Consider the following 16,650-nt stretch of genomic DNA (forward strand, 5'->3'; position numbering starts at 1 on the left):
ATGGGAAAGACAACTAGGCAGTGCTCTCCAGGCTTTGTGCAAAACCGGGAAGGAATGAGTGCAAACTGAGCCTGATTGTGTCGTCAATGGCAGCTGGGATCAAAACTTCCATCTGTCCCCGTCACTGTAAATTCTAATGAACCCTATCTTCATGGCTTTGGATTTTACTTATATTGTTCCCTCCATGTGAAATATTCAAGTTGAATTAATTCCTTCAGTTGCTTCGGTAATTCCTTCAGTTCCATCCGACTTAAACAATTTAAGTTGCTTGGTAAGTAATAACTGGTTTGTTGTTACACATGAATAGTATTAATAGCTGGACTCTTTTTTCTTAATGAATATAAGGGTCATGAACAAAGTATTGCTTGTGGGTGTTATCTGCCATCAGAGAGCGTGAGGAGAGAAATCACTCTGCATGGACTCAGCCCCACAAGAGCTTTCTGGGTGTTCTCCCCTCCTTGTCACGGGTGGCGTGGCTGTGGTCCGTGTGGCGTGAGAGCCTTGGAGGGTGGCCATTCGGAGTGCAAAATAATGTCACTTTCTTAGAAGGGGAGCAAGCTTTTGCCATGGACTTGGCATGATTTTTTGTGCGAGTTTCTGTGGGAATGATAGCATCTGCTGGAGCACTGGTAGTTAAAGATTTTAAAAACTGCTTGCTTGGTGTAGGAAATTATGTGGTTATTGAACAAAATGAGCTTTTATTCAGGTTTTTCTTTTCTCTCTATAATTTGACTTTTGTTAGAAAGAAGACGTATATACCCCCCTCCTTAGGGGGAAAAATCCTGATTGAAATTCGGAATGGGTAACACATACTCTGCCCTCCCTTCTTAGCCTGTCATTTATAAATGTCATCAGAACAGGAGTGGGGACCCAGGTGGCCCCAGCCCCAGTGCCACAGTCCTTGCTGAGCACAGGATGATCCGATTGGCTTTATATTTGAGGAAAGTGGTCACAACGGGAGTGTTTGCTTTTGGCCTTTTTTCTGGAAAGATTAACCTCATGGCCACGAAAGCCAGGGAATCTGAGGTTTGAAGGATCTCAGACGTGTGGTCAGTGATATGATGAGGTGGAAATAGGTGTCCTGGACAGAGCTCCCCAAAGTCATGGTGATGGCGCCAGATTTGCTACAGGGGGAATAGGGAAAGCTAATTGACTACTGCCTGGATGGCGGGGTGGGGGTGGAATTTGGCCACCAATGAAAAGTGTGGCACATACAGGCGAATGAGCCTGTCTTAGGCACAAGGAAGCTGCTTTTTGTCTGAGTGTCCAACCTGACTCTTATACAGCAGGAAAATTCATGTGTGTGATTGTGCATCTCTTTAGGAGCATGATCGTTACTGAACGTGCTTCTCTGCCATCATCTTAAACAGCAAAAGGTGAACTTTTCAGATGCTAGAAACTTGTTGGTCCAGCCAGAAAGTTTTTCACTGTTCCCTTAGGTTCGACTGGCCCCCTCTGATTTCTGAGTTGCTATACCCAACATCGTAGACATTCAGATGTTTGGTCAGTGAATAAATGGCCTCTTTCCCACAATGTGGCACTCACTGCCTTTCTGTCAGCCCCCTCCAGGCTCTCCTCTTCTGGTCACAGCACTAACAACCCCAGAAGCTCAGTACTTAAACCATCAGTGGCCTTCCCTATGACACAAGAACCATAGACGCTGGGCCTGGCTTGTGGGAACCTAAACCTGATGCCATGCACCGCCCCCTCCGCCCTTTCCGCCCATTGGACACACTGCTCACTCCTGTTTACCTGGAGAAGGGCCTGCAGTGAATCCTCCACCCAGGTAGTGGCTCTGGACAGGGGTTCCTCCAAATGAAATTGCCCTCTTGGGACTCTCAAGATGCGTGCTCACTTGCTGTGTCAGAGGAGCCACAGATTATGCCAGTAGGGACATTTTATTGGGCTTCTTAAAATATTCATTTCCTCCCTCTCCTCAACGCCAAGACAGACTGCCAAAGTTCTGGGTGACACTTTCCTGAGGATGCCCCATCTTGTCTCTGCTTGGTGTGGTCCCCCATTCCTGCATTCCTCTACCAAGACCATGCTCTGTGCTACCCCCTGTGTGCAGGGACAAGTTCTACGCCAGTGATGCTCCTTAAAGAGAAGCACTGAGCATGCGTTCCAGGTATATGTTTGGGAAGCCTGCCTGAAGAATGGTTGCCCTGTGTTCCTGGAGCTTTCTCAGAATGTGATGAGCTTCAGAGGGATAAATCTTAGAATGAAACCAAAAGTTCTTTCCATGAATTATTAGTACAGGCCTGGACATTTGAAGGGCAGACATCTTCATGTTCTTTACCTGGGCTTTACTTCAAGATGGGAGGCCTCAGAGGGACAAAGTTGCTAACAGGGATAAGGTGGGAGGACCCTGTACCTCTGGTGACTGGGGTTTCTTTCCCTTTTACCCCCATTCTCATCTCCATTGGAAGCAGACCTGCAAGAAAAATTAAGAACAGTTTTAGAAAGGATTGAAACTGCTTTTTCACTCATCCTAGCCAATATTTTCCAAAACACTCCTGGTTTCAAATATTCCATCCCTTTGCCCCATAAATCCCTAAGAATCTCTCAAATGTTCTAGAAACTCCCTCAACTACTGACATACAAGCTCCATGACTTTCCTGTATATAGAATCAGCATAAAATCCCCTTGGTTACACCATGTGTCTCAGTTCTGGCTTTAGGACAGGAAGTCGCCTGTAGTTAAAGCCTGAAACTTGGGGAGAGAAGGCTGGACTATTGAGGTTGACAGGCTTGTGCAAATGAACGAATAGCTTGTGATGAGAGTGATGAGTTTGGTGTGGAAGTTGAGGCTTTATGTAGAAAAGTAGGAGGCTCTTGAATTTGAAATCAGGTTCAGTAGAAACCTGCTAAGTGGAATTAGACTCAGCAGGTGGCTGCTGCTCTTTCTTAGAGAACAGACATGGAGAGGCCTGTGTCCCACCACCAGGCAGTGGGGATTGGCAGGGTGCCCTTGTTTACCGGGAGCAGTAGGTGATTTGGCCACCACTCACCCGAGTCTATATCAGCGGTTCTCAACCTGTGGGTTGCGACCCCTTTGGGGGTCAAATGACCCTTTGACAGGGGTCGCCTAAGACCATCGGAAAACACATATATAATTACATATTGTTTTTGTGATTAATCACTATGCTTTAATTATGTTCAATTTGTAACAATGAAAATACATCCTGCATATCAGATATTTACATTACGATTCATAACAGTAGCAACATTACAGTTATGAAGTAGCAACGAAAATAATTTTATGGTTGGGGGTCACCACAACATGAGGAACTATATTAAAGGGTCGCGGCATTAGGAAGGTTGAGAACCACTGGTCTCTGTCCTTTGGTGCGTCTGGCCAGTTTGGACAGGAAGTTTTGCTCTCCCAGGAGTCAGCTGGGTTCCCTCCCACTCATGTACACACAGGTTCCAGGGTGGATGGCATCGAAGTGACTGCACTCCAGAGGGGAAGTTGGGGACTGAGGCCTCAACGTTTAAAAGCAGGAGTTTCTGTAACTACCAAGAGATGCTCTTTATATTTTGTAATCGGATAGTAAGGCAAGCTCAATGGGGGTCTTCCTGCTTCTGTTCATTCCCCATATTTATTTGCATTTTTGCTTTTACATTGCAGGTAAACTAAAAGATCTTGGGAACTTGGTTCTCCGACCTTTTGGACTCTCCACAGAAAATTTCCAGATCAAACAGGATTCCTCTACTGGCTCCTACTCCATCAATTTTGTTCAAAACCCAAATAATAACAGATAACAGAGATAACAGTAACTTTTAAAGCTGGCTAGTAAATTGTGTGCTGCTTGCTGGTAGCAAGGGGAAAGGCCCTGCCAATGTTTACGTTCTAAAAGCATCTTATCTCAAAGGCCATCCAGTAGAGCCCAGTGCACCCTTATGTTTTGTGATCAGGGTGAAATGTACGTCCTGATGTAATGAACCTAATCTGATTTCCATTTTAAGTTGGTGTCTGTGCAGCTCTTGTCCCTGGTTCTAGCTGTCCTTTGTGTTGTCCAGGAGGAGCCTGTTAAGGCTGACCTCCGGAGCCATACAAACAGAGAAGCCCAGACGCCAGCTCTCCTGGACCCAGCAAACCTGGTCAGAGACTGCCCAGACATGACTGATGGGGGTCCTGCCTACTGCCCTCTCCCAGTCACACGCACTGCCCAGGCTGCCAGGCGTGGGCTCCTGATTTCCTCTGTGGTAATAAATGCTTTCTGTGACAGTCTGCGCCTGTGAATTTTGTCCCCATGACAGCTGAAGCAGGAGGCTTCTCTGGCTTTGGGAGCAGTGTTCAGGCAACATCATTGTTACTGGACTCCACAGATTTGCCCTAAGTCTTAGGGACCACCTTGAGGATGACCTTGAAAGAGTTGACCATTCTACCCTGTACTTGACTTCAGAAACCTCGAGCGTTGGCCCTTCCCAGGTTTCCAGATATTATGAAATCATTTTTTTTTGACCAAGCATCTCTTATTTTCAACTTAAAATAGCTTCATTCAGGAATGGTGATATGTGAATCCCAGAATAAAATATTCTTTTAGACTACGAGAACCCAGAGGTTTCAAAGGTAGGTGTTTATTTGGGGTTTTTATATTCATTAGTTGATGCTGGTGAAAAGCTTCCAGTTTTACTGGTTTGTGACAAAGGCAGTGCCATGTTTCATCTCAGAAATGAAGTACATGCAGAACTCTAAGTGACATGTTAAGGATTGTGCTGGTTCTTTGATCTCTTCTCAAAGCCCTTTAGGCTGTTGCTTTGTGGATAGTGCAATTATGTGCAGTATTGACTTTGATTTGCTAAGCTTATCTCCCAGATTGAAAAGAAATTCTCCACAGAATTTACTAGGGGAGAGGGAGAAAGAATGTTGCTAATTTTTTTTTATTCTTTTATGGTAAATTCTCCCCAAAAGGTTTGAGAAATCCTGCGCATGTACAGAAACATAAAACTGGGTGGTGCAGCATCAGTGGCAAGTGCTTCTTGCACGTCCATGTCGGGCTGGAGTCGTGCTCAGACCCCTTCCCACTCCAAAACATTTAAAGAGTATTCTGTTGATATGTACGTTAGAATTAAAACAAATTTCTTAAATATTTAGTCAATTCTTTAAAAGTAAATACATTTCATGTTAATATAAAAATTTCTAGAAAAAGATCTTCCAAATCAAAACACATTTTAATGAGTGACATCATTCTACATATTTGCAAATCTCTTAAACATGAGGCTTGATAGAAGATTCTCGTCACAGTATTACATCATGTTGTCTGGAAAATTCTGCATGCTCATGACAGAATGATGGTGAAAAAAAGCAGATAATCCCTTAATATTACTATGAAAATATTATGGACTATATTTTGCTTAGATTTGACTTGAGTTTAATGGCTGAGACTAAGCAAAGGTTGGGACTGAGATTCCTGAAGGATTAGCTGAGATTCCTCCAAGGAATAGGAATCTTGTTTGCCTAGAAACAGCCCTGGTGAAGACACTACCATTCCTGCAGGGTGTAGAGGTGTTGCTTTTTAGGCCTACCCCCCCCCACACACACACACACACACCCTCCTGAAATGGTACAGGATACCAAACAAGGCCCACATTAAATGCCTCTAGTGAGTGGGCCAAGTACTGTATATGGAAAGAAATGAAGTTTGCTTAAGCCTAGAAGTTTATATGTACCACTGTTATTTCTCTACTTCCAAAATCTGACGGAAAAGGTAGATTCAAACATTTTGAAAACATTTGACAATAGAAGAACCTTTAAACTGTTGAAAAGTAGATATTAGTGGAAAGAAAGAAGGTAGCCTGTTTGCCTTCTGCTGCTAAAGTATGATTTAAAGTTCAGTGATGCCTTCTTCCAACCAAAACAAGTATGCCAAAATTTACAGTAATCATACTGTGACATTGCATGTATTATTCCAGTGCTGTTGCAAAGGATCAAAATAATTTTGCATCTCCTTCTAGAGCAGTGGTTCTCAACCTGTGGGTCGCGACCATTGGAAAACACATATAGCGTATCAGATATTTACGATTCATAACAGTAGCAAAATTAGTTATGGAGTAGCAACGCAAATAATTTTATGGTTGGGGGTCACCACAACATGAGGTATTGAAGGGTCGCGGCGTTAGGAAGGTTGAGAGCCACTGTTCTAGAGTATTTTTGAAGGCTCAAAGACATACTTAATCTGCTTCCATGAATAGACCAAGAGCTCCTAAAAGGTAAGGGCCATATTTACATTCAAAATAGCACTGCTGCTCTACTAGAAACTTAGTTAGTCTGAAAGGACATTGTTCAATAAGTGGTCTCAATGTGAGCTATCACTACCCGAGTGTTCAGATTCTGTGCTCTTTATTTAGTACTGTGTTTTAAAATGTCTCCTTTGCTGCTAACCAATATGTTATCTCAAGATAAGTAGCAACTAGCTTTTCTCAAAACATTAAGATCCAGCAAGTGATTCAAATGTCAGCTTAGGTTTATGTGCTGCTTGTCACCTCCCAAAGAATGTGTGGGAGGCAATGAAAGACAACCTGTTGTCTTCAGCTCGTCAGGGCCCTTGTCTTGGGTTCCAGAGTTCAGTTTCTACAGTTTTTTGTATGCACAGGTGTGCAGCTCTGGCCACTTTGGAGGGCTCAGCTAGGATTTCTCAATAGTGAATTCAGTAATCGCAGCTTAACTTGTATGCGTGTATATGAGCGAAACCAATGGGCACAGATGGTGGGGGGGTGAGGGCTTGAGGGTGGCGGGGGGAGAGGTCAATGGGGGGAAAACAAGAGACTCGTAATACTTTAAACAATAAGGAACTTTAAAAAAGAGTTTGTAAAGAAAGCCCCTTAAAATCAGGTGAGCCCCATCCTGTGTAGCCATGTAGAATGTCCGCAGATACTGAAATGTTCAACCTGGCTTGTAAGCATGTCTTCTGATTTTTAAATTTTCAATTTTGCATCTTAGATATTTGTGAGGATTTGTCTTGGGACTTTCAAAAATCCCCAACTTGTCCTCTAGTGTCTACTTCCCCACTTTCTCCCAGATCACATTTCCATTGAATACCATGTCCTCTATATGTCCGCACTGTCTCTCAATCACCTCTCCAACTTTCACATGAGCAGCTTTTCCATCCACTGGAGCCTCTGTACAAGGCTTATCCAGGAAACTGGGACTGTTACTATAAATTCACACGAGCTAGTGGTTTCTATAGTTTTCTTCACATCATGGAACCAAAATTCTATTCTTGAAATCCAGCCTCTTCTAGAAACGACCCTCTGCATGTGTTTCCCTTCCATCACAAACAGTTCATCTGGGTTATTTCTATCCTCTGGCTCCATTACCCCTCTCCCCCAACATCCTATGGTTTTACAAGTTATTGTGCTTATAGGAAGAGACTGTCACACTGGGTGAGGAAATGCGAGTCTGGGGAGTGGCCGAACCTACTAATGACCTGGACATCGCAGCCCTGGGCCTACATCTGAGCTTCAGTAAAATGACAAGCCCTCACACTTGGACATTCAGATGGCTCAGGTATTGTCAAAGTCACAAATGTTTGTTTAATTCATAAATGCTGAGTGTATTTCTAATATTTTGCGTAGTTGAAGTAGGGCACAGCCCCCAGGAAATGTTGCTAGGCCTGGGATTATTTGTGGTGTGCCTCTGGTCTCTGAGCTGACCTCTACACGATTGCTGAACACCTTCAAACAGCTCTTAAGCTAAAATCCAGACAGAATCAGGAAGAGCAGACTTGGACTTTAGTGCATTTTACTATTTGATTTGTTTCCTGGGGGAACCAGCAGCAGGTGTTAAATGTAAACCTGACTAAAGATATATCAGCTCTGATGCCCCAGCTAAGCAGATCTGTCAATCTTGTCTTTTATAAACTGGTTTAGCAAAACTTCCTATTATCTTAAGCTTGCCCTTTAAATGAAGGGAAAGCCTAGAGCCCCAGCAGTCTCGTGGGTGCAGCCTGTGAACCTGCAGCCAAGGTGGCTGCCGTTCATGTTGCCTCCTGTGACCACTTCCCTCTCACTCCCTAACTCACCCGACTTCTCTAATACTCCTATCCGTCTACGTTGTGTGCTTGGTACATAGCTGCCACCTTAGAAAAACCTCCTTGGAGCAGTTTGAGCAACTTGTCTCTTTCAGCCTGCCCCCTCTGCACCACAGAAGTCACAGGCGACGTGTCCTTCTGTCATCTGGGTCCTTTAAAAAAGGAAATGTGTGCACGTTCTACCAGAAGTGACTAGAAAACCTGTTCCTTCAGGGAACTGCACAATTACAGCTGTACAGAGGAGAGAGGTGATCGTTTTCCAGTCACTTCCTATGTTGGGGGAGAGCAGCCCTTAACCAACACTAGACTGAGAATGGGAAATGGATCACTTGCTACTAGCCAGCCCAAGTGCTATGTTAAAAAATAACCACAGAGCCTAAGAATAACTGCTTACAACCCTTCAAGGGGCAAACTGGTTATAAAATTAGTTTATGAAAAGTAGTGACTAGGCTGCCCTCATCTTTAAAAGCATCAGAAATTTCAGTCTTCCTGGCTACAAGCTGGTTGAAACTAGGGATGGGTACATAGAGTTTGTTATACTGCTGTACCTCTACAAATGTCTGAAATATTCCACAACAAAAATATGCCATTTTCTTCTAATTTTCCAACCCTCACATCCACCATCTAGAAATAGGCTCCATCACACGGGTTCTGTCAGCCAGAACTAGAAATAGGACGCCCCACTTTCTTCTTCCTTTCACTCAAGGAGAAACTGGAAGCTCACATTTTCTTTCCCTTTAGCTAAACGCAGGGCTTGTTGCCCCACTGCCAAGGAAGCCCATAGCTAACAACGTGTGGCCGTGACTCAGTCCCAGCTACTAGTTTCTGGCTTGCTGAAAAATACGGCCTATCTCAATGGCAACTCCTATCGGACACTGGGGCTGCTATGCTCAGGTATCACGACAGATGTAGACGACAAGACTTGTAGGAATGGTTTGATGGTCCCAAAATAGAATGCTATTTGCCTCGCAAAGTCAACTGGAAGGAAAGGTCTGATAACTTCCTAGGGCTATGTAACACTTGTATTGGGTTCTGCCATTGGCGGAGTTGGCAAAGGCTGGAGCTTCAGCTGCTGCTGCAAAAGCTTTTCCAGTCCGTCTTCTACAGATGTGAAAGCAGCTGCGTTTAAACATGTGAGGGATAGCCCCGTCACTGCCTTCTGTAAGGTGGTTCTGTCTTACTCAAGGCCAGCTATGCTCTTCTGGGGCCGGACACAGTCGTCTCCCTCCACTTCTTCACGCTGCTGATCCCATTCATCTTCTTTAGAGCACAGGTTTCTGCTTTGACTTAAGATGCACAGGAGTTAGGGGATGAGCTTAGAATTCTAAACACAAGATTGTAGAATATTTCGTTCAAGTAAAGATTCCCTTGTCTCCCATGTTTTGGGCCTTAGCTAAGGAGAAAAGGAAGGGCTTGAGTGAGACACTTCTTTTCCGCACCCCATTTTAGCCAGTGCAGCCAGGCCTGGTTCTTTTGCAGGAAGATCTTGGATAGAACTAAGATTAGAACCCACGTCATCTTTCTCTTAATATCACCAATGTTAGAAGCTTCTACTCACATGCCTCACGAGGGAATAATGAAAGGGCTAACCCAGAAGTGTCCTTAACTCTTAAGGACAATAACCTAGCCTGTGTTTGGCCAGCTCTTCCTTCCTCTGGCACAGTATTCCTGAGTTGTATCTTCTTTCAGCCCAGGTTCATTACCTTCTTGACATCTAAGCAAAGGTGTTGTTAGGTTATGAAATTTCATTGTGAATAAGCAGAGATTTGGCAAGACACTCATCACTAGAGAAAAGTATGCTTTAAAAACACAGCATGCTCTATTTGACTACTGAGGGAGGTATCATTACTTGAAAGAGAAAAATGAGCTATAAAAGCAGTAAAACAGCTTCTAGCCACAGTGCATATTTGCAGTGACATACCCACCATGCCCAGAGAGGTGCTGGTACAGTCCACACGATTCCAGGGCATGAATAAGGTCCTAAGTGTATGCATGGGTTGCATCCCTCATTCCCTGTATCTGGTAGGAGTTGTATCTGTAAACATACTGGCACACGTCATGACACCATCAGGTGGATACCATGGTATGGAGGTAGGGGGGAGATCTCGTGTAGGCCTTCCAGATCTTGAGCTCATGGCTTATTTATCTTCCCTGGTTCTCTCTACCTCTCTTATCATTAGTGAGAAACTTGAGGAAGAAAAGATATTACCAGATTCCAGTGGCCTCCTTTCTACACTCATTTAGATAAGCTGAAATGGGAGAATGTTTGCAATTAAAGACTCCATGTATACTCTGGAAAAACTGGCAGCCTTCCAAAGGATTGCTTTACACAAATAGGGGGGAGAAGCGGGGGAAGAACACTGCCCTAAGTTTTTGGGTCGGTGCAGAAAAACTTCAATTGTCTGGTAAGTTTTAAGAGGCTACTTTTTCCCTGACAGCTGAGTGGTTTCTGATCAAACACTTGACCTCACTTTCACATTGGATGTGCTGGGCTTTTAAAGAAGCAACCATTTATCCACAAGAGCAGGACTCCTTTAAACAAACAACCCACCAGTAGATACTTGTTTCCATCATTCACATTCCTCCAGCCTTAGACATAAAGAAGTCCCATAAAATCCCTCCAGTAATTAAGAACTTAGAGGTTCTCCTAAGGCAGCAATGCTACTTAAAACAGCTCCTTAAAGGACAACTAGTGGTTGAATTTCAATAACCTTTAAAACCTAACTCCTAGAAAGTAAATAGTTTATAAATAACTAAATTGTTAAAAATATCAAGACTTTATTGGATGTTACACAACATTCTTTTAACATTTATGTCTCAGCATACTTTAGATGAGAAATTTGTCATTCAAGTCTACAAAATGAAATAGGCTTCTGAAGATTTGAAATACAAAGGTAGCATGAAGCATAGCTTAAATATTAAGCAACTAAAGCAATGAAAGTGAAATAGCAACATGGTATGTCCTAGATTTTAAATACCAAGTTTCATTTTTTTTTAAATGAAAAATCTGGTTTATAACAAAACACCTTTTGAGAATTTATCGTGAGAAAAAATAGGTCCTTAAAGCCTGATCTCTCAATTTTTTTGCCTTTTATCATTTCCATCACTCTGCACAAATAATGCTAAAGCTTACTTAAAACTCTTGATTATACAACTCACATGGCATGAGTTGTCTGGTTCTTGAAGGGAGTTTGGAAGGTACTGCTGGTGGTAATACAGCTAAAGACAAGATGGGCAGAGAGTCTGGTGCCACTGAGGCCTGTAATCTTTAGACTCCCTGCTGGCATAGTTCCTGAGCTTTTTCAGATTTCATCATATGTATAATGACTTCATGATAAATACTTTCCAAAAAAGACAATTTTAGAATGCAGTCACAACTTTTAATTACTTACAGTGTAATTAGGATTTGTATTCAACTCACAGAAATGAGAGTGCCTACCTTTTCTTCTTGGAGTTGTGAAACAAGTCCTTAGGTATATTAAATGTCCTAAAACTCCCCCCAGAACCTTTTATTAATCCTGAGTGTGGAGTTAAGTAATTCCAAACCTATACAGTAAGATTATGGAAAGTTTGAACACTTAAGCCAAATGCTCAGTTATGTTGCTTCAAATGAATTGTTTTTTGGCTTTTTTTTTTTGTATTAAGTAATCAATAAGGATTATCTTTCAGGTTTAAAAAATAAATTGGTATTGCCACTAAAAAACCTCAGTATTTATTATTAAAAGTACGGCACCATCAAATATAAAATACCTTAAAAATGTAGCACTAACAGGTCAATCTGGTTATCTCTGCTCATTAAAAAAGAAAAATTAAGGGTTTTTATAATACGTATTTTCCAAAGGTAAGAATTCATGAAAAGCCTGACACCATCTTTTATGGGTCTGTTTCTGCTGCCAGTTCCCCAGGCACAAGCCCCACCTGACACCTGTAAGAATTTCTTGCACTTAGACAGAAAGAGGAGCTCTCTGGAGGGAGAGCGCCACATCAGAATTCAGATTTTTCACCTTTTGGGATCTAAATAAAATTAACGATAGGAAGAGTAAATGCCTTTTCAGCTCAGTAGATTTCAGAACTAGATCTCAGAATATACACCACTCTGAGATCAACACTAGCCTATCTACTCTGACTCAGAATTTGAAAGAATGGGGTTATGAAAATGTGCACAAAATGGTAAAATACTGGTGGCAAATAAATACATCTTAATATGTATGAAGGTAATACAGCCCTGCTTTATGAAAGAAAGGTCCAAATTTTCAGGGTGGGTGGGGTGGGGGTACCTTACCATCCTTTTAGGATGATGTTAAATCTTTCCTGTCGTTTCCAGGGGCACCCTGAAGGGAAACACTGGTCTCAGCACATGTGACCACTGGTTTCACAGGCGAGTCATTTTAGAAATACCTTTGCTCATATCTGAACTGAGTAACATAAACCTTGGAGAAAGAACAAAATTTTAGTATGAAAGATAATTCAACATTTCTGCCATCATCCCATGCCTTTTAGGTCTGTCCAAACTCCTGATAAGAACTTCACAATCAAAAGAACTGTCTTCGCACATAAAATGAGTTCTTCTGTGCGTATTTCACATCACTTTTCTCCTCATCTCATGCATAATTTATTGCAATAGTTTAGTTTGTTTTAGAAAACATTCCCCTAATACCTTTTCTTCGGTTTACTATAGCACAATTTACAGGTGCCCTTTAGAGACTGTTGGTTTCAACCACTGCCTGAACATTTACTTCTTAGTGCAGCTTTAAAAATCTGAGTCTCCAATTTCATTCAATCCTGGTGCTCTGGTGTTCTCTGTGTCACTGTGGTACAGGTCCATGAAACCAGCAGTCTGCTAATGTCTTTGTGCTGAAATATAGTAAAGAAAAGGAAGAAAATGTAGTTAAGCACAAGTAATTATATGAGAAAAGTGATGTCCTTGTTTAATTAAGCCCTATATAGATTTTGTGAGATCACAACTGATTTTTTTCTTTAAAATCAGTTAAACTTGACCAAACAACTTACTGCCACTCTAAACCAGCAGAAGCATTCGTGTTCCTTCCAACAGAAATGAAATGGTTGTCATCTTCACATTATCAATCTGCACTTGAAAATTTCTAAAGAAAGGGAACTGTAGCTTTGTTCTTTACACTGCATTTCACAGGTTACAACACAAAGCTTTGTGAGCCAGCTTAGCTGCTGTGTACTGCTGTGAAGCACCAGCAGCCTGGCTTTAGCACAGGCTACCTGCAGACCTTAGAAGCATTTATATACAAAACTTGGCTATGTCAAAGTCCGCTGCAGATCACACTGTCCACACATGTACCAACAGCAAAAAAGAGGAGGGTGGGGGGTGACTCCCCAGAGGTAGACTTGAACATCAGAGGCATCAAAAGAGCACCATTGTGTCCTAGAAGACAACTTGTACACTGGACTGACCAGTCCTCCTACAAAAAGCAGGACTCTGAACAGAACATTAGAAAGGACAAGGCTTATGAAAATTACTACCAATACCATAACCAGAATGCCTAACATTCCAACCTGCCTTTAATACCAGAAGTGGAAAAAACACCACTGAAATCCTCTATAATCCCCAGTATCAATAGGAGTTTGACTTCCAAAAGAGGTGATCTGTGGAGAGAACAATGAGTTTTTTGGTCAAACATATTTTTAAACCAAAGATGAGGTATTTTCAGTGTGATAACAGACAAAACAAATACAGAATGTAAAAATAAAAGAAAAATCCCCATTCTTCCCAATATTTAACTTCCAAACATTTCACAGTAAGCGTCTTTCCCACTCTTAACATGGAGAAAGAGTTCTGGTAAATTTCCAACGGTTGCCATGCTTCATTCACTTACTGAATCAAAGCCTGTAAATAAATTCCACAGGGCATTCTATCTTCCTAAGAAATGAAAAATTACTTCTAGCCATAAACACAGCACACATCAGAGTGGAAGGTGGGTGTAGTCCTTGCTTCTAAAGAACCAGAATGATTAACACTTAAAATTTCACATTCAGCTAAGACCAATGTTTATTTTCTAAAACTATTATACTATAATGTAATACTAATATTCAGAATTATACTAATATAATACTCAGAACTTTGGTAGTAAATATCCTTTTTATAAATTTAAGGAGAAAAATAATAACTAGCTAATCCCATGTACATTTCCATTTCCTATTTATAACTGTCAATATTTGGCTTCAATCTGAGTGAGGCCTATTCAGGTCGGCAGGAAAGTCAAGGATTGTAGCAGATCTTACTATTCATACGACAGGTGCAGAATAAAAACAGACGCTATTCCCTCAAGAGATCATTTTAAGGGTAGCTGCCACCCCTATACAGGTAAGAGTCCATAATTCCCCAGCCTCAACCTCTGATCCAAAATGTGCCATTCTGACCCAGCTTGCACATTACAGCTCATGCAGCAATGCAGCCCAACGAATAGCCTTAATTCAGAAAACAAAAAAAAGATCACAAATTCAAAAGCAGCACAACGGAATCCCGAAACCTTTCCTCCCGTTTAAGAGACCAAAATAAGCCTTTCAGGCATTATCCAAAGTTTTCATAAATGTGCTTAAATAGATTACAACTACACTGCCACATTCTTGCCACCCACTGAGTTGTAAATGAGTTTTGAGATTAACTCAATAAGAATACATATATGAATATATATATTCTTATATATACAGTAAGAAGAAATGACTACAAAATTAAAGTAATGAATATAAAAGTGAGAAAGATTGAGATAGTGAAAAGATAAAGGAATCCACTATTTGATCATCCATGGAGGCTCAGTTGCTCTCCGGCATAATTCTACAATCTGACACCCAACTTCTACCACCATAGGAAAAATTCCTCTCAATTCATGGAAGCTCGAAGGAGGATGGCTCTACTTTTTAGCACAGCAGGTAACACGAAATGAAAAGTTATTCTGACTCATTAAAACGATCGCCTACATGAGGGATACGCAGCTACCAATGAAAAGCTAAGGAAAAAGAACTAATGAATTTTTACATCTAGCCTCATCTACTTTGGAAATGATCAAGTGATGACATGGTGCCCTCTTCACTCTGGCAGAGCTGAACACAGACAGACCTGCCCGTCTCACTGTTAACGTCAATGCTCCCAGTCTGAATCCACAGTGGTCTGTCAGACACTGTAAGGGAGCAGCAGGATTCGTCACTGTCTGATGTAATAGCTGCCATTTGTTGAGACCTATGGTAGAAAAAACCAAGTTAACAAAAGTAGAGAAGTCATTTGAGTTCTTTTTAATCCATTTTACAAAAAAAGATTTTTTAATCTGACCAAAATTCAGTGGAATTTTCATAATGAATTTATTCTACATAACTTACTGGCTTCACAAAATGTGAAGCTTTGGTTGTAAACCAAGGAAAACAGAGGTGTGTACACACCAGCCTTAGCCAGGCGAGGGCACTCTCTGGCCCAAGTCAATTCAGCAGCAAACTGCCTTCAGGCACAACCAAGATGCTGCCATCCAATGCTAACTTGCACTTAACGTTCCTGACAAAACTTTTACTAGCCTAGTATTGGAATAGTCTTGGAATAGTCCTGATCTTAGCATTCAACAAGGGCTGAAGTCTCCATCCCTACCACATCACAACATTAATGAGACCCTGTTTTGCAGAATGACCAAAACGTGCCTAACTCCCTTTCTCCTTTAATGCCAATGACCACTTGTGCATACTATTCAGGGACCTGAATCAATGACTCAATATCTACTTAACACAAGTTTAACAAGATAAGCTTTCTCAGAAAAGGCATTCAGAACAGAGTCTTCAAATACTAAGCATAATTCAAAAGAAAGATTGCTATTTCAAGCCTTATTTTTTAACACAGTAGTATTCGCTTGTCTCCTTAATTCCCTACTTTAAGTATTAACAGATCATCTATCAAATCACTATAGTTAACTGTGGGGTCATTGAGTTAAAGAATGTTTGGTCCTTATAATATTTTTTAAATGCTAAGTTAAACCAGAAGCAGTAACATATCAAAACTTAAAAAGGCTTTTCTGACATTGAAAAGGATAAATTTTATACGCCTAACCTATAAACATAATTCTGAATTTTAACAGAGAACTATTTCCTTAAATGAGGCTTAACAATGAGATTTTTAGCTTTTTGTTCAAAGGAAAACCTAAATATACTACTACAACCCAACAGCAGTCACACCAAGAAGAAAAGGAATCTGAATACACAAGAGAATTTCTTTTCAACCTCTCCCTCCCTAAGTAACACCTTTTAGGTTTGAACAATCATTCTAAAGAACCTCCTACTCCATTTTAGGCCAAAGTCAAGAATCTGCATCAAAGAATGACCATCTTTCCCTGCGCATTGCTACCCGCCCACCCCCCCACACACAAAGGCTTTTGGGGTCTCAAGGTTCTTTAGATATTGACCACACCTACAAGATCCATTAGGAAAAGCCAGGGAGCCCTGACTGGTACAGTAAATGGGGGGACACCCTCCTGAAAGCCATTTCATTGGAATGACTTATTTTGTTCATTAAGTCAAAGCTTACATGCAACAATGTAAGGCAACCGTTCCTGGGAGGCAGCAGAGATAAAAGGACAACTCAGAACAGGGTAAGCAAACACTCGGCCTCC

General features: G+C 41.5%; 2 protein-coding genes across 5 annotated transcripts in view; one reads left to right on the top strand and one right to left on the bottom strand.

Moving 5' to 3' along the window:
• TTC1 (tetratricopeptide repeat domain 1) overlaps nucleotides 1-4,555 on the top strand; it is a 33,816-nt gene extending 29,261 nt beyond the window's left edge. For all 4 annotated transcript variants that reach the window (XM_006766306.2, XM_006766308.2, XM_006766307.2 and 1 more), the window contains exon 8: nucleotides 3,631-4,555. In XM_006766306.2, the coding sequence (XP_006766369.1) occupies nucleotides 3,631-3,764 (134 nt within the window). In that variant the 3' untranslated portion in view covers nucleotides 3,765-4,555. The remainder of the gene's footprint in view (nucleotides 1-3,630) is intronic.
• A 7,106-nt stretch (nucleotides 4,556-11,661) lies between these two features.
• The window catches only part of PWWP2A (PWWP domain containing 2A), a 34,127-nt gene continuing 29,138 nt past the window's right edge, over nucleotides 11,662-16,650 (bottom strand). The window contains exon 3 of the mRNA XM_015565665.1: nucleotides 11,662-12,889. The gene's annotated coding sequence lies outside the window, so the exon portion shown is untranslated. The remainder of the gene's footprint in view (nucleotides 12,890-16,650) is intronic.

The sequence above is a fragment of the Myotis davidii genome, unplaced genomic scaffold (assembly GCF_000327345.1).
Source record: "Myotis davidii unplaced genomic scaffold, ASM32734v1 scaffold18, whole genome shotgun sequence".
NCBI classification, from domain to species: Eukaryota; Metazoa; Chordata; class Mammalia; order Chiroptera; family Vespertilionidae; genus Myotis; species Myotis davidii.